The following is an 18459-nucleotide window of genomic DNA, read 5'->3' on the forward strand; positions in this document are numbered from 1 at the left end:
GCTGAATGAAACATCAACTCCAGTAAGCAGCTGTGATGCTGCTAAGACTGTTGGTTAGACTACCCAGGAGCCGTAAACCCCCAGAACCTACCCTGAGACTTGCATGGCTGGGATTCATTTTAGTCAGATTTAAGGTCAATATAATTAATTTCAGCGTCTGCATATGAATTAGGTGCCTAAGCTCCTGTTACAGTTGATGGGAAGCTAGTCAATGGGACTACAGTCAGTGGATTCTGGAGACAAAATCAGTCCAATAGGAGCTTATTTTAGGAGGTAGTGGGATAATTCTTCAGGTTTCATTTACTAGATCAACTAGATGAACTTACTCTCCTGTAAATGTAATTGAAGCTTAGACACCTAGCTAACATTTATGCAGCTCAATTCAGTTGCTTTATCAACTGCAATTTGAGATGGTGTAGGGCATCCCTTGTAATCTCAATCTGCTGATCAATATGATTTTTTTGTTTTGTAGGGGCTATGTTATATCTACCAAATGCATGCTGGTGTTTGAGATGTCATAGGGCATTTCAAAAGGCCCAGGGCACCTTCAGATTTGCAAATGCATGTCTATATTACAGTCCAACACCAACACTGCAGTGGATAGGCAAACAGCACTGACAACCCTGGCCCTAGGTATGGTTCTTAGGGTATTCTCTTGTAGCATCAGGACGAAGAACCTGGGGCTCAAAACAACCTTATGTTGACCTTACTGGTCTTGAGACAATCTGTCTGGAGACACTGCCTTTAAGGCTGAGTCCCACTAGTTTCACTAATTGCCTTATCTCATTAGACAGAGACAAGGAGCTTCACAGGTGAAGCATTCAAGATAAATAAATGAAGTTTTCTCAGTTACACTGTTTCTCAGATAAGGATTTCATTACTGAATATTACTGACATACATGGCACATTACTTCTTTCCACTGTAGACACATGCCTCCTCCAGCTGCACCATTTTCCGTGCTTTATCATTAGCAGAGTGCTCTCCTTGTTCTTTCTCCAAGGTACGCCAATGTACCAAGGGTTCTTAGCACTGGAACGGACCAAGATGAGCCTTGAGCGAATCCTTCAGATAATATATGAGAAAATCATTATTTTATGAGAGATATTCAAGTCATCACCTCTGTCAATGATGTTCCACAGATGCCCAGACCTGGACAGGACTTCTGGAAGGAACAGATTTATAGAGAATCCTTTACATTGGTGGTGTATTTTATGAAGTACTTTTCCCCAACAGAGCTTCATGAAGATTTCTGTCTGATGCACTACTCTTATTGCAGAAAGGTGATCAGGTCTGCTACATATTTAATGTATTTCATGATGGCAGAATATGTTCCTGTTTTATTCACATAGTCTGCTGACAAAAGGCCATGAAAACCATCCCATGAGAAAACTCAATGAAAAAATTAGGCTTTCTTAGCAGAAATAGCAGGCATAGTTTGAAAGAAAAAAATTGTCCTTAGAATGAAACATTGCTCATTAAAAAACTAAGGTGTTAAGCAGAAGTCTAAATGATTTTTTTTTTTTTTGCTGAAAACCATGTAGAATGCTCTAGACAACAGAAAACCGTGGTCTGGTTTTGTATCAGGTTTACGTGGCAATGGTTTTGGTAGTAGGGGGGCTGCAGAGGTGGCGTCTGTGAGCAGAGCCCAGCAGCTGCCCCATGTCAGATTAGAGCCAGCTCCAGCCGGCTCCAAAAGGGACCTGCTGCTGGCCAGAGCCGAGCCAGGAAGCGATGCTGGGTGGGCCTCTGGGAGAGCAGGTTTAGGGAAAGGGAAAAAAACCTGCTGGGCGGCAGCAGTTGGGAGAAAGGAGTGAGAAAATGTGAGAGAAGCAGCCCTGCAGCCACACAGGTCAGTGCAAGCAGGAGGGCAGGAGGTGCTCCAGGCATGCAGCAGCAGTTCCCCTGCGGCCTGTGGAGAGGCCCCTGGTGGAGCAGGCTGTCCCTGGTGGAGCAGCCCATGGGTCCCACATGGAGCAGATCTCCATGCTGCAGCCCGTGGAGGAGCCCCCGGTGGAGCAGGTGGATGTGGCCTGGAGGAGGCTGCGGCCCATGGAGAGGCCCCGCAGGAGCAGGCCCCGGGCCAGAGCTGCAGCCCGTGGAGAGGAGCCCACGCAGGAGCAGGGGGTCTGGGGGGAGCTGCCGCCCGCCTGTGGGGGACCCGTGCTGGAGCAGTTTTCTCCTGGGGGATGGATGGACCCCGTGGTACAGAGCCATGTGGGAGCAGTTCTTGAAGAGCTGCTGCCTGTGGGCAGCCCCTGGAAGGCTCAGTTCGGGCAGGGCGGCATCCCGTGGGAGGGACCCCACGTGGAGCAGGGGCAGGGAGTGACCGTGAAGGAGCACCGGAGATGAAACATTTGGGACTGACCACAGCCCCCATTCCCCGTTCCCCTGTGCCACTCAGGGGAGGAGGTGGAAGAGGGTGGATGGGGGGAACTTGTTTGTAGCTTGCTTTTAGTTTCTCACTGTTCTGGCCTGATAGTAATAGGCAATAAATGATATTAATCTCCCTATGCGGATTGTGTTTTGCCCGTGACAATAACTGTTGAGTGATCTCCCTCTCCTTATCTCAACCCTTGATTATTTTCCATCATGTTTTCTCCCCCTTTCCCTCTGGGGAGGGGGAATGAGAGAGTGGTTGTGGTGGAGTTCAGCTGTCCAGCTGGGTAAAACCACCACAGGTTTCCATGCTGGAATATGTTCTTCTGACTCTATCTATGTTCATCTATTTGTGAAACTAGACATTTCATACAGGAAAAAATAGTACTGATTTAAATATTCACAAAAACTATATACACCTACCAGATACTTTATTTTTTGATGATAGTGCTTCTGAAATTGACAAAACAGTTAAGGGTAGCTGCCTAAAGTTTGATACTCCCTGGATGCTTCTGCTACCTGGAAACTTTGTAGCATTTTTACTGTCATATGACTAAAAGTTTACCTGTCAGAAATACGATAAAGAGAAATCTACAGTTTTCTGTTCTTTCTTTTGTTTTCTCTCTCAGGAAATCCATCATTCAGAGAATCACAGAATGATTTGGGTTGGAAAGGACCTTAAAAAACATCTAATTCCAACCCCCCCTGCTGTGGGCAGGGACACCTCCCACCAGACCAGGTTGCCCAAAGCCCCATCCTGCCTGGCCGTGAACACCTCCAGGGATGGGGCATCCACAGCTTCTCTGGGCAGCCTGTGCTAGTGCCTCACCACCCTCTGAGTGAAGAATTTATTTTTAATAATCTTTCTAATCTAAATCTGATCTTTTTTAATTTAAAACCATTACCCCTTCGTCCTGTCTCTATGCTCCCAGGCAAAGAGTCCCTCCCCAGCTTTCCTGTAGGCAATCTTTAAGCACTGGGAGTCCACTATATGGTCTCACCAGAGCCTTCTGTTTTCTGGACTGAATAACTCCAAATCTCTCAGCTGTGCTTCTGAGTAGGAGAGGTACACCAGCTCTCTTATCATCCTCATGGCCCTCCTCTGGACCTGGTCCAACCTGGTCCAACAGGTCTTCTTTGTGCTGGGGGCCCCAGAGCTGAAGACAGTACTCCAGGTGGGTTCTCATGAGAGCAGAGTAGAGGGGGAGAATCACCTCCCTTGACCCAGTGGCTATTCTTATGTGATTTCTTATATAAGAATATATAATCATATAATACTTATATTTTTATTTATTTCTAGATGTTATCTTTCACATCTTGCACCCAGTTGCATCAGAATGGGCAGGTTGTGCTCTAATAAAAATAACTGTGCCTTTGTATGTACAGAAGTGTTTTTTGTCGTGTTGACTATAACTAGAGCTTTTAGAACAGCTATTAGAAGTATCATACCTAAGATTACTAATGGAACCACTGAAATCATGGAGCTGATGTTGTATGAATGCGTGAATCTTTCTTGTACAACAGTACTCAGATTTAATCCTATTTGCATTTGGTGAAAAAAGTCACTGTTGTTTCTTTCTTAATATTTGAGCACTCTAAATATATTAAGTATGTTTAGTAAGGTTTCCAATTTTGAAATACACTGGTTTGAAGTTAAAATATGTGTTTAAAAAAAAAAAAACAAACACAAACACCTGTCATTGAGATTATCATTATTTCATTGTTTGCTCCAACTGAAACAGTATAGGAATCCTATGTATATAATGTATGTGTATACATATGCAATCTTTATTTTTTTGCTTAAAATATTTTTAGAAGAAAAATTCTATTCAGCTCTAGTTGATTTTAGAGGCCTTTGGATATGATCAGAAGGCTTTTCTTCACTTGGATTCATTACAATTATATTTTTGACGCCACAGGTAGCATGTTTCTCATAGTTCAAATGTAATTAAGAAGTGCCATATCAAAAACAATTCTTCTATGCAAATACCAAACTATGCACATTTAAGACTTGGAATTCTACTAATCCTTTCAATATAAATACTATACGTAAAATTGTGTATTGGGATAAGCATTTTACATGGAGACCTAAGCATCTGTTTTTTAAAACTAACCAGTGCTTATCCGTCTGTTCAATAATTTAGAATAACTTAATCTCTTTTATTCCCAAATACAAATTACATGGATATCACTATATTCCCTGCAAGGTTTCCTTTAATACAAACCAGTAATACAGTGAACGCGTTTTCCCTACTGTTCTGCAGATGTCATAGTACCCCATAAAATGTGCATGCTTTAGTTTCTACGGAAACTGAAGACAAGTATCTGCAAGTGTCTCTGCTTCAGTATAAATAGTGCTGTTTTTCCTTCCCTTTTCGTAGGTGCCTATCCAAGACTCTCACTGAGCTTCAGGTTGAAGAGAAATATTGGATACTTTATTCTTCAAACCTACATGCCATCCATACTGATTACCATTTTATCATGGGTGTCATTCTGGATCAATTATGATGCATCAGCAGCAAGAGTTGCCCTTGGTATGTGCTACGAATGAGTGGGACGTTAAAATGTCAGAATGAATGTAGCCTTTGGAGGTTGTTAAAGACTGTGGCGTGATGTCAGTGTTTTGATATTCCAAAATCATTTACGTCAAAATCATGTCTTTCAGTATTGCCTCAAAAGTGATAAGTTTTCCCCACATGCAAGAATGTAGCTACCACTAAATCTCTGACATGAGCTGCTCATATGGGTCCTAGACTTGTTTTCATCAAATTTAATGTTGTTGTTGCCAGTAATTTCAGCAAGGGGACCAGTTCCATAATCATACTCTAAGGGCTTCAGCGTGGGCTTTTAGTTCAGGCCAGTGTGGGAAGACAAGTGTGGCTCCAAGCCTCCACCTGAGGTCTTGGCTGCTTTAACTGACAGTGGCAGGAAGAGACCTCAAGAACCATGTGCTAGTTCAGAGCGCAGGGACACGTCAGCTGTGGACCATGACATGCCGAGGACCGTGACATCCCTCAGAATGCACAGTGTGCTACGTGCATTTTTATGACAGCTTTTAGTGCCGTTTACTTCATGGCAGAAAAACGTGGATTTAGCACAGGGTGGTGATCCTAGTCCAAGACCTTTTCAGATCAAAGTATCCTTTAGATAAAGGACGGTAGCTTCAAAATATCACACAGGAAGTATTTCATCTGTTACGGAAACATACTCATGGGTAGCTATAGTCCAGAAAGTTTAATGGATCCACAAATAATCTTTATGGCTACTCCTGCATTTCATCTCACCTCAAATCCTGTCTTCAGTCCTGTTCTTTCCACTAGCACATGCCTTCTTGCTCAAAACTTGACACTTAGCCTATGCTATATAACATTTGCTACACTCTCTTCTCTTAAAACAGGAGCCTATTCCTTAGCTCCCTTATTTTTGATACGTACCACAGCAAACCAGTACTCCAAGACATGCCTGTATGATCCTGCATCTCTGTACCACTTACCTACCAAGATCAAAGGAGGGTAGCTACAGCTGTACCGGTGTGCAGTATCACGTAATATCCTAGCATCTGAACTTGTGTGACTGAAAATATTGTATACTGGTTGCAGTTACTCTACAGATATAGTAGTTCTACAGATGCTGTGGATTAACTAGTGCATATGTGTGTAGTACTCATGACACAATCTGTCATTAACCACTCAGCAGCCAGTGCATGTTCAGCAAGTTGCAAATAAGTAGTAGCTTCACAGGAGGTGGGACATAGAGTCCTAACAGCTCTGATGCATTCATAAATGAACTATTGATACCAAAGACCCACCATGGAGAAATTATAACCAAATGAGGACAACACTTCAAACACATCAGTCAGCATCTAGATTTTAAATGCCAGTCAGGACTGCAATGAATAAATGGTTAGACAGAAGTTACCAAACGCAATAACATTGCATGTCCTCCTGTAATGGGCTCACACATTTTTTTTTCTGTGTTTAGGGGACAGGACTGCCTCGTGTGACCTATTTCTGTGTAGCACAAGGGGTCCTGATTTGTCAAGTACCATACTGTAATAACACAAATATTTGAACGAAAGTCAGAGAATACATTCAAAGCAAGCTCAAGAGCCCAGATGTTCTATTTCCAATTGATAGAAAGTCCTTTTGAGAGAATGACAATCCGTATAAAAGGTTTTTCTGAGAACACAATTAGTGCCTTGGTGATTATGTCTTGTATCATCTGGTATTTGTATAATAAAGTTCAATACCATGGGCCTAATCCTGTGTTCCTTTGTGTAGCCACTCTTATGAGCCTGAAGCTGATAAGAAATGATATTAGAGTTTAAAGGCAGTGTTGCATCTTTGGCCTTAGGTAACTAGCCCTGAAAAGCCTGTTACAGAGGAGAAAAAGGCCAGCTTACCCAGGTCTTTGTTAGAGGAAGGATTCCCTGTGCAATCCTTATAGACACGGTGACAAGATTTTACTCAGCCTCTGCAGGAAGTCTATATTCTCTGAAAAAGCCTGATTATAGTTCATCCACTTCCATGTTTTTCTCCAGTCCCTGGTCCCTTGCTGCACTCTCTGCCTGCGCTCCAGCTTGTACTGAACCAAGAAGTTCCCTCGACAAAGAGGGTGAAGACTAAACTTGGAGTTCTCTTTTTGCAAAGACTGTAATCACAAGATTATCCCATTTTGATATGATAGATGAGTGTCAGCTGATGCCCTTCCAGCTGTGCTTTAAAACACGTTATTGACCTTCAGAAGAGAGATTTTGATCCTACATGAGCATGATATTTGCCTGCAGGGTGACAGGACCTCCCAGGGGCTGTATTTCTTTTAGGTTAGTGGTGGCCACCTTTCTATTCAGTGTGCTTAATCTTCTGGATTACACCCTGTGAACAGACACCAAAACTGGGGGCATTATAACCCCATCTGGGTTGATGAACCCTTGTTGAACTAGGCTTTGGTAAGCATCTGTGGGGTGCTAGTGAGATGCCAAGGGTGTATTAAAAGAGAATTTTGTGGAATTTCTCATACAAGATTCAGATTTATTTTAAGTGATTTTCAGAATTCCTTATAGGAAGCAGGTAATCCTACAAGGAGCAGGTAGTCCTATGGGCTGCAAATATGTGATAGTGTAATGTCCTCCAGCTCTTTCATCCTTGTTCATGTTCTGGCAATGAGGTTTTCTACAGATCTTTTCAAAATTTCTTTAAAAATAATTCTAATGTGTCAATTATTTTCCTCATTTTACTGCAGAGTTGAGTGAGCTACACACAAAACATTTTTAAATATGCTTGTGCTGTGTTCTCCATTGTATTTCAAGCCGTGAAACACCTGACATCAACACACACTTGTTTCACAGTTTAGAGGAAAAGCACTGAAAACTGCATGACACTGACCTACTAAATATACAAAATATCTGCTATGGAACCTCATAGGCTACTTCTGCAGTTCCCTGGAGTGGCACTGCTTACACCAACAGCTTGATTTTGAGTTATATTGTCTATTTCTGTCTCTTCAGGTAAAAGAAACTGCTTTATAATATGCAGGCAATTTTTTTGTTCTTTATTTTTGTTCTGCCAGCATTCTATTGACTACCTATAAACTGATGGTATAATTATGAAATCAGAAAAAATTGTAATGGAAGGGGACCTATTAGAATGGTTTGCCTCTTTTACCAGTGTAGACTTGTCATACAAATCAGTGTTTTCAACCTTCTGTGATTTGTGATTCCCATAAAATTTCCAGCAGAGATACAGACCCTGCAGTTTACTGTGAACTCAAGCAGACTGACAATAAATTTGCTTTTCTTACCAGGTTTTCAAAACAATGCTTTGTAATGTATTTGCAGGTGCTATATCCATCATCAGGTAAATAAATGAAGGTTTGACATATCTAATATATCTAATAGGTACTTTATTAATGTCCAGCAGATCACTATGAAAATGCAGCTCTCCCTTCTTGGCTTGTTTTTTCCCCTCAAATATGCATACCTCTCTGCCTCTCACTACTCATCTCACTTCTGTCTAGCCATGTAAAAATTAGACTACTGATCTAAACTAGTCATCTCAAATCCCTCTTCATGAACTGGCTACATTATCTTATCCTGAAATAGGTGTCTCAAACAGACGGGAGGAACTGTTCTAGAAAGCTGCCTTTCTCTCTCCATCTACTACAGAGGGACTCTACAGGGCTAACTTCAGCCAACTGTTTAACTCTTAAAAATTTAAAACTGGATGACAAATTTCACCGTCTATAGAGTTGCTCTGCCTTAATGTGTTCACATGGTTTTATCTATCCAGGCCCCTAATTAGTTTCATTACTGTTTAAAAAAAAATCATCTCTGTGGTGTTGATGGCTGTGCAGTGCTGGAAGAGCACATCTTTTAATGCTTTGCAGAAAATTTGCCTTCCTGTCGCAGGTCGATTTGGTCTTCATGGAAGAGATCCTCAGTACAGCTACACTGGCTTCTCTGAAGCAACGTTAATTCACTGTGGTGGTGACACGCACCCTTGTTAGCTATTCCCCCTGGTTGTATGAAGGAAATATTGTAACAGAATAATAATGCTTCAAGCTTTAATTTTGCTTTCAGTTGCAGTGATGTCACCTGAGAGACTTCTTTCACAAATTTTTAAGCTTCTTCACACTAACAAGGGAAACTTGCCAAAGAGGAAAATAAAATTGAAGCATGATCCGCTTAGGTTTATAAGATGTATGCTCTTTTATTTCTTTGTCTAGGAATTACAACTGTGCTGACTATGACAACAATCAACACTCATCTGCGAGAGACTTTGCCTAAAATTCCCTATGTTAAAGCCATTGACATGTATCTTATGGGCTGCTTTGTATTTGTCTTCTTGGCCTTACTTGAATACGCCTTTGTCAACTACATTTTCTTTGGAAAAGGCCCTCAAAGGCAGAAGAAACTCGCGGAAAAAACAGCAAAGGCAAACAACGATCGCTCAAAGTTTGAAGGCAGCCGGGTAGGATTCTTTTATCTATATTTAGCCTCTTATTTCTTTTATTGCAAAAACTAACTGTATGAAATTAACAAACAAATCATGTGTAAAAAATCACCAACCACATCTCCTTTTTGTGGGCAAACTTTGCCATTTTTATATTCAAGGACCTACATAGAAGAATATATTTAGATATGCAGAAATCTAAGAGAGTATGATCTGTTTGACAAGAAACTGTAAGAAAAAGAAAACAATTCTAGCGCAGCTAGTTTGAAAATAAAGGCTCAGCTCTACAAAGGCATTTATTTGCTTAAATCAAATGTAATTTAATTTGCTTAAATACCTACACAAGGAATCCAGGATCTGAGCATACTTTTTCTCACTTCCCTTCCAGCAGACACATTTAGAATGGGAGAGAGCAGATAAAGGATTAGTCCTGCCATGCTAATTAATTGGCCAACATAGCAGTACCGCTGTGTGCGGCATTGGCATCTGCTGCTGTTGAAGGCCAGCAGAAAATTATGAGTCCTAGAGAAACTTTCAGATGGGTTTCTGAAGCACAGTATTGGTATGGTTAGTGCTGATTACACTCCATCCTATTTCCTTGCCTTGAGTATTATTTTGTGCAATGAATACCATTTTTTCTCCTTTGAAAGAAAAATTCAAGACATTCAACAATATGTGATATCAGTGAGCCATATCAGTTCCGGTAGAACGTATTTTCTGGCTAAAATGTTCCCAATGAGGCTTTTTCAGTCGGTTCTGTTGAGTAAGACTGTTTTTTCTATCAGCTATAAATTAGAGGAGTTCACAGAGACAAAATTACTACCTGTTTATTAAATACCAATATCATAAAAGTAATTTCAAGCTGTATTTTATGATTCTAATGATTCTGTCTGCTATGATAGATGTAATGCAGAACTCCACCTAATTATTGACACTCATATCTGTGAAATATTTTTTGAAGCAATCAATTCATTTTTGTCCATTCTATTATGAAACCAAGATCTCATCACAGTTGGCAGCACTGCTTGGGACTTAGCTAGCGGGAAGAATAAATTCCCTTTCCTGGAAAAATAAATAGTTATAATAATAAAAAAGCAAATGGAAGAAAAAAAAAAAGAGTATCATACCGAAAGCAATAGAGATTTTAGCTTCAAGCAGGTAACGCAGATGTATGCACTAAAGTTCAGATCTCCCAAGGAAAACAATCTGGCAGATCTCATCCATTTAAATGATTTATATAATTCACTACACACCCAATACGACCCCATGCCTGATTGTCCTTCTATATTGAGATCGATTGGTCTACATTGTCAAAAGAAGTGTAGTGCCTTAACTAATGAAAAGGTGGTTTTCTTATACCGATATCATGTCATTTTTATACTCCCCTGATCATACCATACATCACCTATTTTATCTCACTTCTAACTTACGACCTTTTCTTTTCTTTCTGGACCATCCTAAGCAAATACTGTGCGCTGTTCTGACTTTTCTGCTGGTTTAATATTGACCACGTATGAACTGAACTTAAGATATGAGCAGCGCACCAGAGCTGAAAGAATATGCTGCTTTGTCCCTTGGAATCCCAGATGTGACAGGGAACTCTGTCTTCATACTTTTACTTCAGAACTTTTACTTCATAAAAGTGCACCTATTTATACTGACTGTGAATATTTGCTATTTCAATGCATTTAAGATAAATAATGAAGTATGGTCCCGTTCCAGGCTTCAGCTGGTGAAGTCAACAGAGCTTCATTACAGTCACTGATATTACAGAAAAGTAGTGCCAGTGTATGACCAGAACAGGCATTAGGTAGATCAGAAATGTTCCTTTGAAACAAAGATTAGATAGAAAATGCAGATGCAGTGGGGGTAGGATGTCTACTCTTAATTTCTCATGTGGTAAACACTTTCAAATCCAAGGTAGAAAGTATTGCTGAAGGCAGGTCAGAGGTCCCATTGATTTCGGGATGAGCAGCTCAGTGAAAATCCATCTAAACTGCTTTGGACAGAGGTTACCAGGGCTTTCAGAGACAATAGCACTGAAGGAGGAACACAGCTTCCATAGTTTTGGATCATGCCCACTGTATACTATGCCTTACAGGCATCCATGGTTGTAGCGGGACAGATGGTCATGACGGAGTTTTTAACACATCTGCTAAGGAAGACAGTGTCTGAAAGCTCTGCAGCCTTGGCTCGGACCTCTTCAAGGGGTGGTAAAGAAGCACCAAACCTCTTCTTCGATGAGTCTTGAAGATTGTTGACTCTGATGGAAATAATGGCTGCTTAGCACTTGCTTGCTTCTTCCTTTAGAGCTGGGACTTGGGCTAGATGTCCTGGGAGAGGCTCACAGACGGAAGGCATAATGCACACATAGTAAGGGAGGCTCAGAGTCTGGTTTGTGTGAGTTAAATGAAATTATTGTTTTCATCACTTCAGTGAGGCTTCAGGCTTTCCATTCAGAAAGGCAAGGTTTCTATTACAGGGAAATATTTCAAATCTCAAGTGATTTAGGGCTGACATGCATTTTTAAAGGAAGGGAGAGTGTCTGAAAACTGGCAACCCCTTTTGCAGCTCCTCTCACTATTTGGTGACTGTCAAAATGTGTGTGGTGGAAAAAAGGTTGAAAAGGTTTCTGGTATAAAACTGGAAAAAGGCATTACTTTTAGTTTGTCTCTAAGACTACCACTTTGGGTTGATCTTTTGTTTCTGTTTTGTCTTAGTGATTGAATATGCTTGTATACGAACCATGTGCATGAGTTCCCTGTCACTGATTTAGAGCCCTAGCTCAGGGTGTACTGACAGAACAACTCCATGCTATATCAGGTCCAGCAATGCAGCCCAAGCTGGAAACCACAGGCTCATGTTGGAAGGCAGCACTAGGAGCGCAGAGATGGCACAGCACTGCCTGGAGTTCAGGCTCTGAGCCTGAACAATGCTCTTGTGATACCTGCGGCTGGCAGCGGTGCTGCAGCAGTGTGTCTCGCTCAGACAGCAGGGATGGGAGAAGGACGAGGGGAAATGCCGTGTTGTTTTCACTCAGGAGCGGTCTCACCCGTGAAGACCAGTAGCACCAGCATGGAAACCGGTGGTGCTGTTTGCGCCTTACACATGTAGTGACTGAGGTCTGGCAAGCAAGGTAGCAGGCGTGGTTATAAACACTCTTAATGTAGCAAAAGGGTTTTTCATGCTTTCTCGGTTTTATTTGATTGTGGAGCAGGAGAATTTTAATAACAAAAATGTTCTGGGCCACAAAACGCACAGATTTGGGTATGTTTGTGTTTTATTTGATAACTGCTTTGCTCGGTAACTCTGCTTCCTCACACATGGAGTTGCACTGTGCTGTGTCTGAGGTTGTGGGTCTGGAAAACTGCACCTGGCACAGCTACCTCCGTGTAGATGCTGGTGCTGCAGACATGCCTCTCCAACGCCAAGCTTTCAGGCTCTGTCCTCTGAGCTGTTCCTGATGTGCTGTCACCGAGGCTTGCTGCTGCTGAGCTGCCTGTTGGCTTCCCTGCTCCGATCACAGCTTTCTGGCCAGCTCTGCCCGTGCGTGAAAGCCAACAAGCCCAAGAGCTGCAGGGGTAAGGGAAGGAAGAGCCGGCGTACCATGCAGACGGCACAGCCAGTGTCAGCTCTTGCGTTGCAGAAAAGCAATGGGGAAAGGAAAATTCTGCCCTATTTTCTCCCATGTAGCACTGCTGAAGGTAGTGTGGTGACGGAGGCATGCCTGAGTAGACCGTATCTCTGGAAACGGTTTCAAAAGAGTCAGAGCTGGTGCTGAGATGAAACCTGAGAGAGCCTTTACGCATGACTCATGTATGGATCAGCAATTGACAACAAAGAGATTTTCACACATAGCTGCGTCTTCTTTTGACTGCTTTTGCATCATATTTTATTTCAGATAGCACACTTTAAATAGTATTCCTCTCTGCAGTCTTCCAGCTTATCCCAGTAAACCATAGCTACTGGAGACAAGCACAGGATACTCCTTTTTTGAATAAACCAATTTTTGCACACATACCAGTTTAGGATTGAAAACTCTTCCTGGAAAACCTCAATAAACTGGTTCATATGTAAAGACAAGCTCTAGGGTAAAGGAAGAATGGGACCTTGATTTTTCATAAAATATTTTTCCTGCCTGTGGTATCAGTGCCTAAATTAAACTCTTTTCTTTGTGGAAGAACTGACAGAAAAGAATAGGTGGCCTGCAAAAATGTTTTCCTTTGAAAATTGATCACCACTGCTATGGATCAATTCTATTTCTCCTGTTTCTGTTGGTAGTTTCAGGCTTCATTTGTAGCTCTCTGTGCACTTTCAGTTTTGCTGCATAAATTGTTTGTTTTAAATAAGGCTCAGATACAGCCTAATTTACAGCTAAATCAGCATGAGAGAGCTCTAAGGCAATCCTGTTCTCACTTGTTGTTCCCTCTTGTGATCGAGGCTACTGGCATAATCAGCTGGTGAGCATGTGTTTTGGACATTGCTCCTTCTGGGCCAATCCACCGAGGTTATGATTTGTTACAGTCCCCTGCTAAAAATACTTCTTCGTAGTTCATGCTGTGGCAATTTACATTTTTGGTTTGGTGGGACCAAAAGTTCAGCCCTGGGGTATCGATCAGGAGGGTAGCTATCACACAAGCTCATTCAAGCTTCAACCCCCTGTGGCTGTCAGGCATGTGGGAAGAGCTTCCTTTGAACAAAAATAATACCAAACCCTTTATAAAAAGGCCCTTCTACTCGAGGCAGTTGCTGCATGGCTTTTAGCTTCGGAGGTTCCCAGTTCAGACCCCTGCTGTCGGCCAAGGCAGCGGCTTCCCACCAGGCACTGCTGGGAACAGAGGCTCAGGCCACTTACGTCTACTTAAGGCTTTTAAAGCACTGATAATCGTAGCAACCACTCTCACAAGTGGTATTTTCTTCTGAGAATGAGTATCTTGGCTGCTGTGGTAGAATTATCACTTGGTTTAAATTGGGAAATATGAGAATAGCAAAGCTGGCAGTGTTCTCCTGTGCATCTTCAGCTTTCCTGGATACTTTTTTTGGTACTGTTTTGAATAGTGGGATATTTCTGAAACATGAGTGTGATGACTAGGTGCCAAGTTTTGAAAAATATCTTTCAAGGGTGATGAATACAATTCCTGTGGGAAGAGCGCTAGTTCTGTAGCGTTTATGATGGGAACGTACACTGTGCACCACGTGGATCAATCGTGTGTGTACTAATTTAGTTCAGATACATCAAGGTTAGTTGTCAAACTCCATTCTTACTTGGTGGTCAGCAATATTAGGATGCAGCTTCCAAATTTTTCATATTCTTCATACTTTCCTTTATTTTCAAGATCTTTCCATCTTCCCAGTTCTGCCAGCTACCCTGGGTTCATCTACTCAGTTGGTAGCAACATAATACTATTTTTTTTTTGTGCTTATTAATTAATATAAGCAATTTTATTAAAGTGCTAGGTAGAGAAGTATCAACTTTTAGATGCAGTGAGGATGCTCAACAATATCATTTTTGTTGTGCTTGCAGTTTTAAATTATTTCTAAAAAATCTGAGGCGTAATGTGGTCAATGAATTTTGCTTGAGGCACTGATAACACTTAGGGCCAGGTCTCTTGTTGCCCTACGTGTTGGAAGGCCATTTACACATAAGTAAAGAAGATGGAAGCTGCTACCAGGTAGTGTACCGCTTGCACAGCCATGCACGCTTGCACCAGGGCACACCAGGTGACAATCAGGTGGCTTGAGTCTAGATTAGGATTTCTACCAAAAGTAATTTCCTTTTTATAATTTTTAGAGGAGATCTATTTTGTGGAGTAATATACTTGAATAGTAATTTTGATGTAAAATAGTGCAAGACTAACTACAGAGACAGCTTTTCTTGCTGTTATTTAAGCCTGCTATTTGCATTTATATTGCTGCAGATGATGGAAAATGTTTACGTGGTATTTAAAAAATTGGGGTTGATGAACTCCTAAACAGCAGCAGTGGGGTTCAAGCAAAATGCTTCCTCTTTTTATTTTTTGTGTAGTAGAATGAAAGATTTCTGAGGAAGAAGAAATTTCATTGTAAAGTCCTTCTTAAAATTTATGGAATATTAAACAGAGAACTAAATGAACCTGAAGTAATTCAGACACTATCTAATAGTAAATCAAGCCTTATGGTAGTTTTCTGGCCCTAGTTAAGTGTTTTCAAACTGCATTAAAGCTGAAGTTTTCCAAGAATCTTGAAAGGTATTCAATAGCAGCCCTTTTCTTTCATGTCTTTAAAAATATAATACTTAACATCTAAACAAGCCAGTGTGGTGTTTTCTAGAAATAAGAAGTAGACTTTCCTGTTGTAAAAAGGGTGTTGAAGTTTCAGATCTACAATGTACCATCCCAGTAGAGCCTATTGGTGAAGGAGAGTTCCTGCAAGAGTAAAATTAATCAGTTTTTCGATGTATAAAATATCTCAGAGCATTTCATGTTTCTCATCCTCCAAATGGAGTTACGTGAGGACCAATCTCTTCATGGTGCAGGAGCAGTAATTGTTCAGAGGTGGGAGAGTTGGGGCTTGATTGAAATTGATTCTGAAATAAGATCATCAATTTCGCCTGTTTAGATCCATGCTGATTCAGCAGGGAATTCATTAGTGATTTGGTAGTCCGCTGTTTTCGTCTGCTTTGATGAGTTCAGTGGGAAACACTCCGTGGAAACAACCAGCCGTGGAAAGCGATGGGAGCACAGCAGTGAGACAGCCGTGGGAAGGGGGGAATGAGGGGGTTCAGGTGGGGCCAGCATCAGGAAGAAAGGAGGCCATAGGAGGCCAAGGGACTCTGGAAAAGACGAGAAAGAGAAATCTTTAGGTTAAAGTAGGATCATGGGGGGGGCGGGGGGGGGAGGAGGGGGGGAGTGACCAAATACTGTCATCTCTCCAATTTATGATGAGGTTCAAGAACAAACCTTGGCATTTTGGGGAGAACTTCCAGTGCACAAGCAGTTACATTTCTGAGCCAGGTGATAAAATTATCTCCTAAGGCTCATGAAGAGTAAAACTAAGTTTTATCAAAGACACTGGCCCTGTTTGTCATGTGTAGTCATGTCTGTAATCAGTTCAGCTACTTTTCTAAATCCATATTTGTACCTGGAGTAAGTTTCCCTGGAGCTGCTGAACCACACTCATGTTCACTACTGGAGGATTTTGCCTTAACGATATATTCAAGCAAACCTGAGTAAACTTGCACAGGATACCCTGCCATTGTTGTGCTTCTTTATTCCCTGAGAGAGCTTGTGTACATTAGTCCAAGTCATTTAAATCAGTGCTTAAATCATTCAGAAGTCATGTTATGTACAAATACTTCTTAACATGTTGCAGACATTAAGTATTCATACTTCACAACAGCACCTTCAGATTGTCACAAAGCATTAGCATACATTGCTGTAACTTTGTGGTTTAGCTTTGGTGGTTTATCCAAAACTTCAGAAGGAATCAATACAATTAGTGAGAATTGGTCTCAAGAATATCTGTGGACCAGAAGCCTGATTTCAGTTTCTGCAGATCTCTTCTCTCCATCTGCTACTTCCTTGTATTTGGCATGCCTGTCCCTCAGTCTATTAACAAAGAGATGCATTTCAAAACCGGGTTTCCAAATATGTTTCATTGGACATTTGCAGAAAATATATGCTGTCATGCAATTTCATAGGACGTAACGGTATGTTATGACATTTACAGAAACGTTGCCACTTCCTTGACCACCTTTCTGGTTTGATTTACAGATGCAGTGACAAGCGGTGAAAGGCGGCAGTATCACTGAAAGATCAGAGGCAGAAACTACATTAGGGTGGCATGCAAGGTTGGCAGATAAGGTGAAGCAGGCTGTGCAGTGTGATGAAATAAGTGGAATCAAATTAATCCTTTCTCCGGGTAGAAGAAACCTGAATATACACCCTCCAGAGTACAAGCTTTCAACTGACACCTCACTTACAGAAATCCAGGTCTCAGTGGAAGGATGAAGTACCCAGGGACAGGCTAATGTCTTTATGTATGTAGGTGGCAGACAGAATCAGGAGAGATCAGCAGGCACTGAGGAAAAAAGCAGCTGACATCTGTGGTGGTTGAAGGGAAGGTGAGCAGAGACCTGCAAAGAGAAGGCTGTACTACCAAAGTGGAGCGCAGTAAAATGGTCTCTTCTGGGGCATTTTGTGTAAATTGAAGGAACTTGATGTAACATTTCTTAAAGCCTGGGAGGAGATGGGAAAGGAGATGACGTGATGAGTAGGGGCCTGGATGAGAGATTAAGCTTTAATCTTCATCAGGAAGTTACAGGTTGTAGAGATATTTTACACAATGCTATCACAAATCCTGATCATAATTTGTACTGATTGCGGGAGGAACAAAAAAGAGCAAACTGAAGCAGTTATTTCCAGAGACCACTCTATGCAGTGATGGTGTCCACAGTTGTATTTTATAGCTGTGTGTATTCCCTAGTTGCAGATCCTGCTCAACAGCATGAACTAATTTCTACAAACCTCAAGCCCACATTTTTGTACCCAGTGGGTTTCTGCCATGGGAAAAAATAAATTCTTAATCACCACTGAGGCTTCTCCACCCCATTGTTTTGTTTCACATTGTTTATTTTTATTTATAGGCACTCATCAGCATAATGTACCATTGCCTACAGCAGCAGGATTTGTTGGATACCTTAGTAATTTTTTTTTCTACTTGCTTGTATGTGCATTATGTGTTCATTTTTCCATTTTCAAGAAGCTTGGCAAAGCATTACTGGTATACATTTTTTTTTTCACAGAGAAAAGATAAGCTGTAGCATCTATAGTTGATGGAGGAAATATACATTTTACATAATTTTAACAGGATTGAAAATATCTAAATGCATATGGACAGACACCTAGCAACATATACTTTTAATGCCTCACACAAAGCTTGGAAAAGAGCTGGTATCAGATGACTGTATGAACTTCAAAAGGCCATGACAATAGCATGTTTTCTCAACTACTTTCATACTGATGCTTCTAGGATGAGGTGTTCAGATGTGGAACTGTTAACCCAGATAATGTAGCGGGTTAGTATAAAGTATTAATGAGCAAAATCTCAGGCTGAATTGTAGATGAATAAATTGTGTAAATAGAACTGGAAATT

The 18459-nt window shown here is 41.3% G+C and overlaps 1 protein-coding gene across 7 annotated transcripts in view; it reads left to right on the top strand.

Annotated features, from left to right (window-relative positions):
- The window catches only part of GABRB3 (gamma-aminobutyric acid type A receptor subunit beta3), a 115308-nt gene that overhangs the window by 91879 nt on the left and 4970 nt on the right, over positions 1 to 18459 (top strand). For all 7 annotated transcript variants that reach the window (XM_040535690.1, XM_040535682.1, XM_040535737.1 and 4 more), the window contains 2 exons: positions 4759 to 4911; positions 9101 to 9345. In XM_040535690.1, coding sequence (XP_040391624.1) covers positions 4759 to 4911; positions 9101 to 9345 — 398 coding nt within the window. The remainder of the gene's footprint in view (positions 1 to 4758; positions 4912 to 9100; positions 9346 to 18459) is intronic.

The sequence above is a fragment of the Cygnus olor genome, chromosome 1, assembly GCF_009769625.2.
Source record: "Cygnus olor isolate bCygOlo1 chromosome 1, bCygOlo1.pri.v2, whole genome shotgun sequence".
In the NCBI taxonomy this organism is placed as follows: Eukaryota; Metazoa; Chordata; class Aves; order Anseriformes; family Anatidae; genus Cygnus; species Cygnus olor.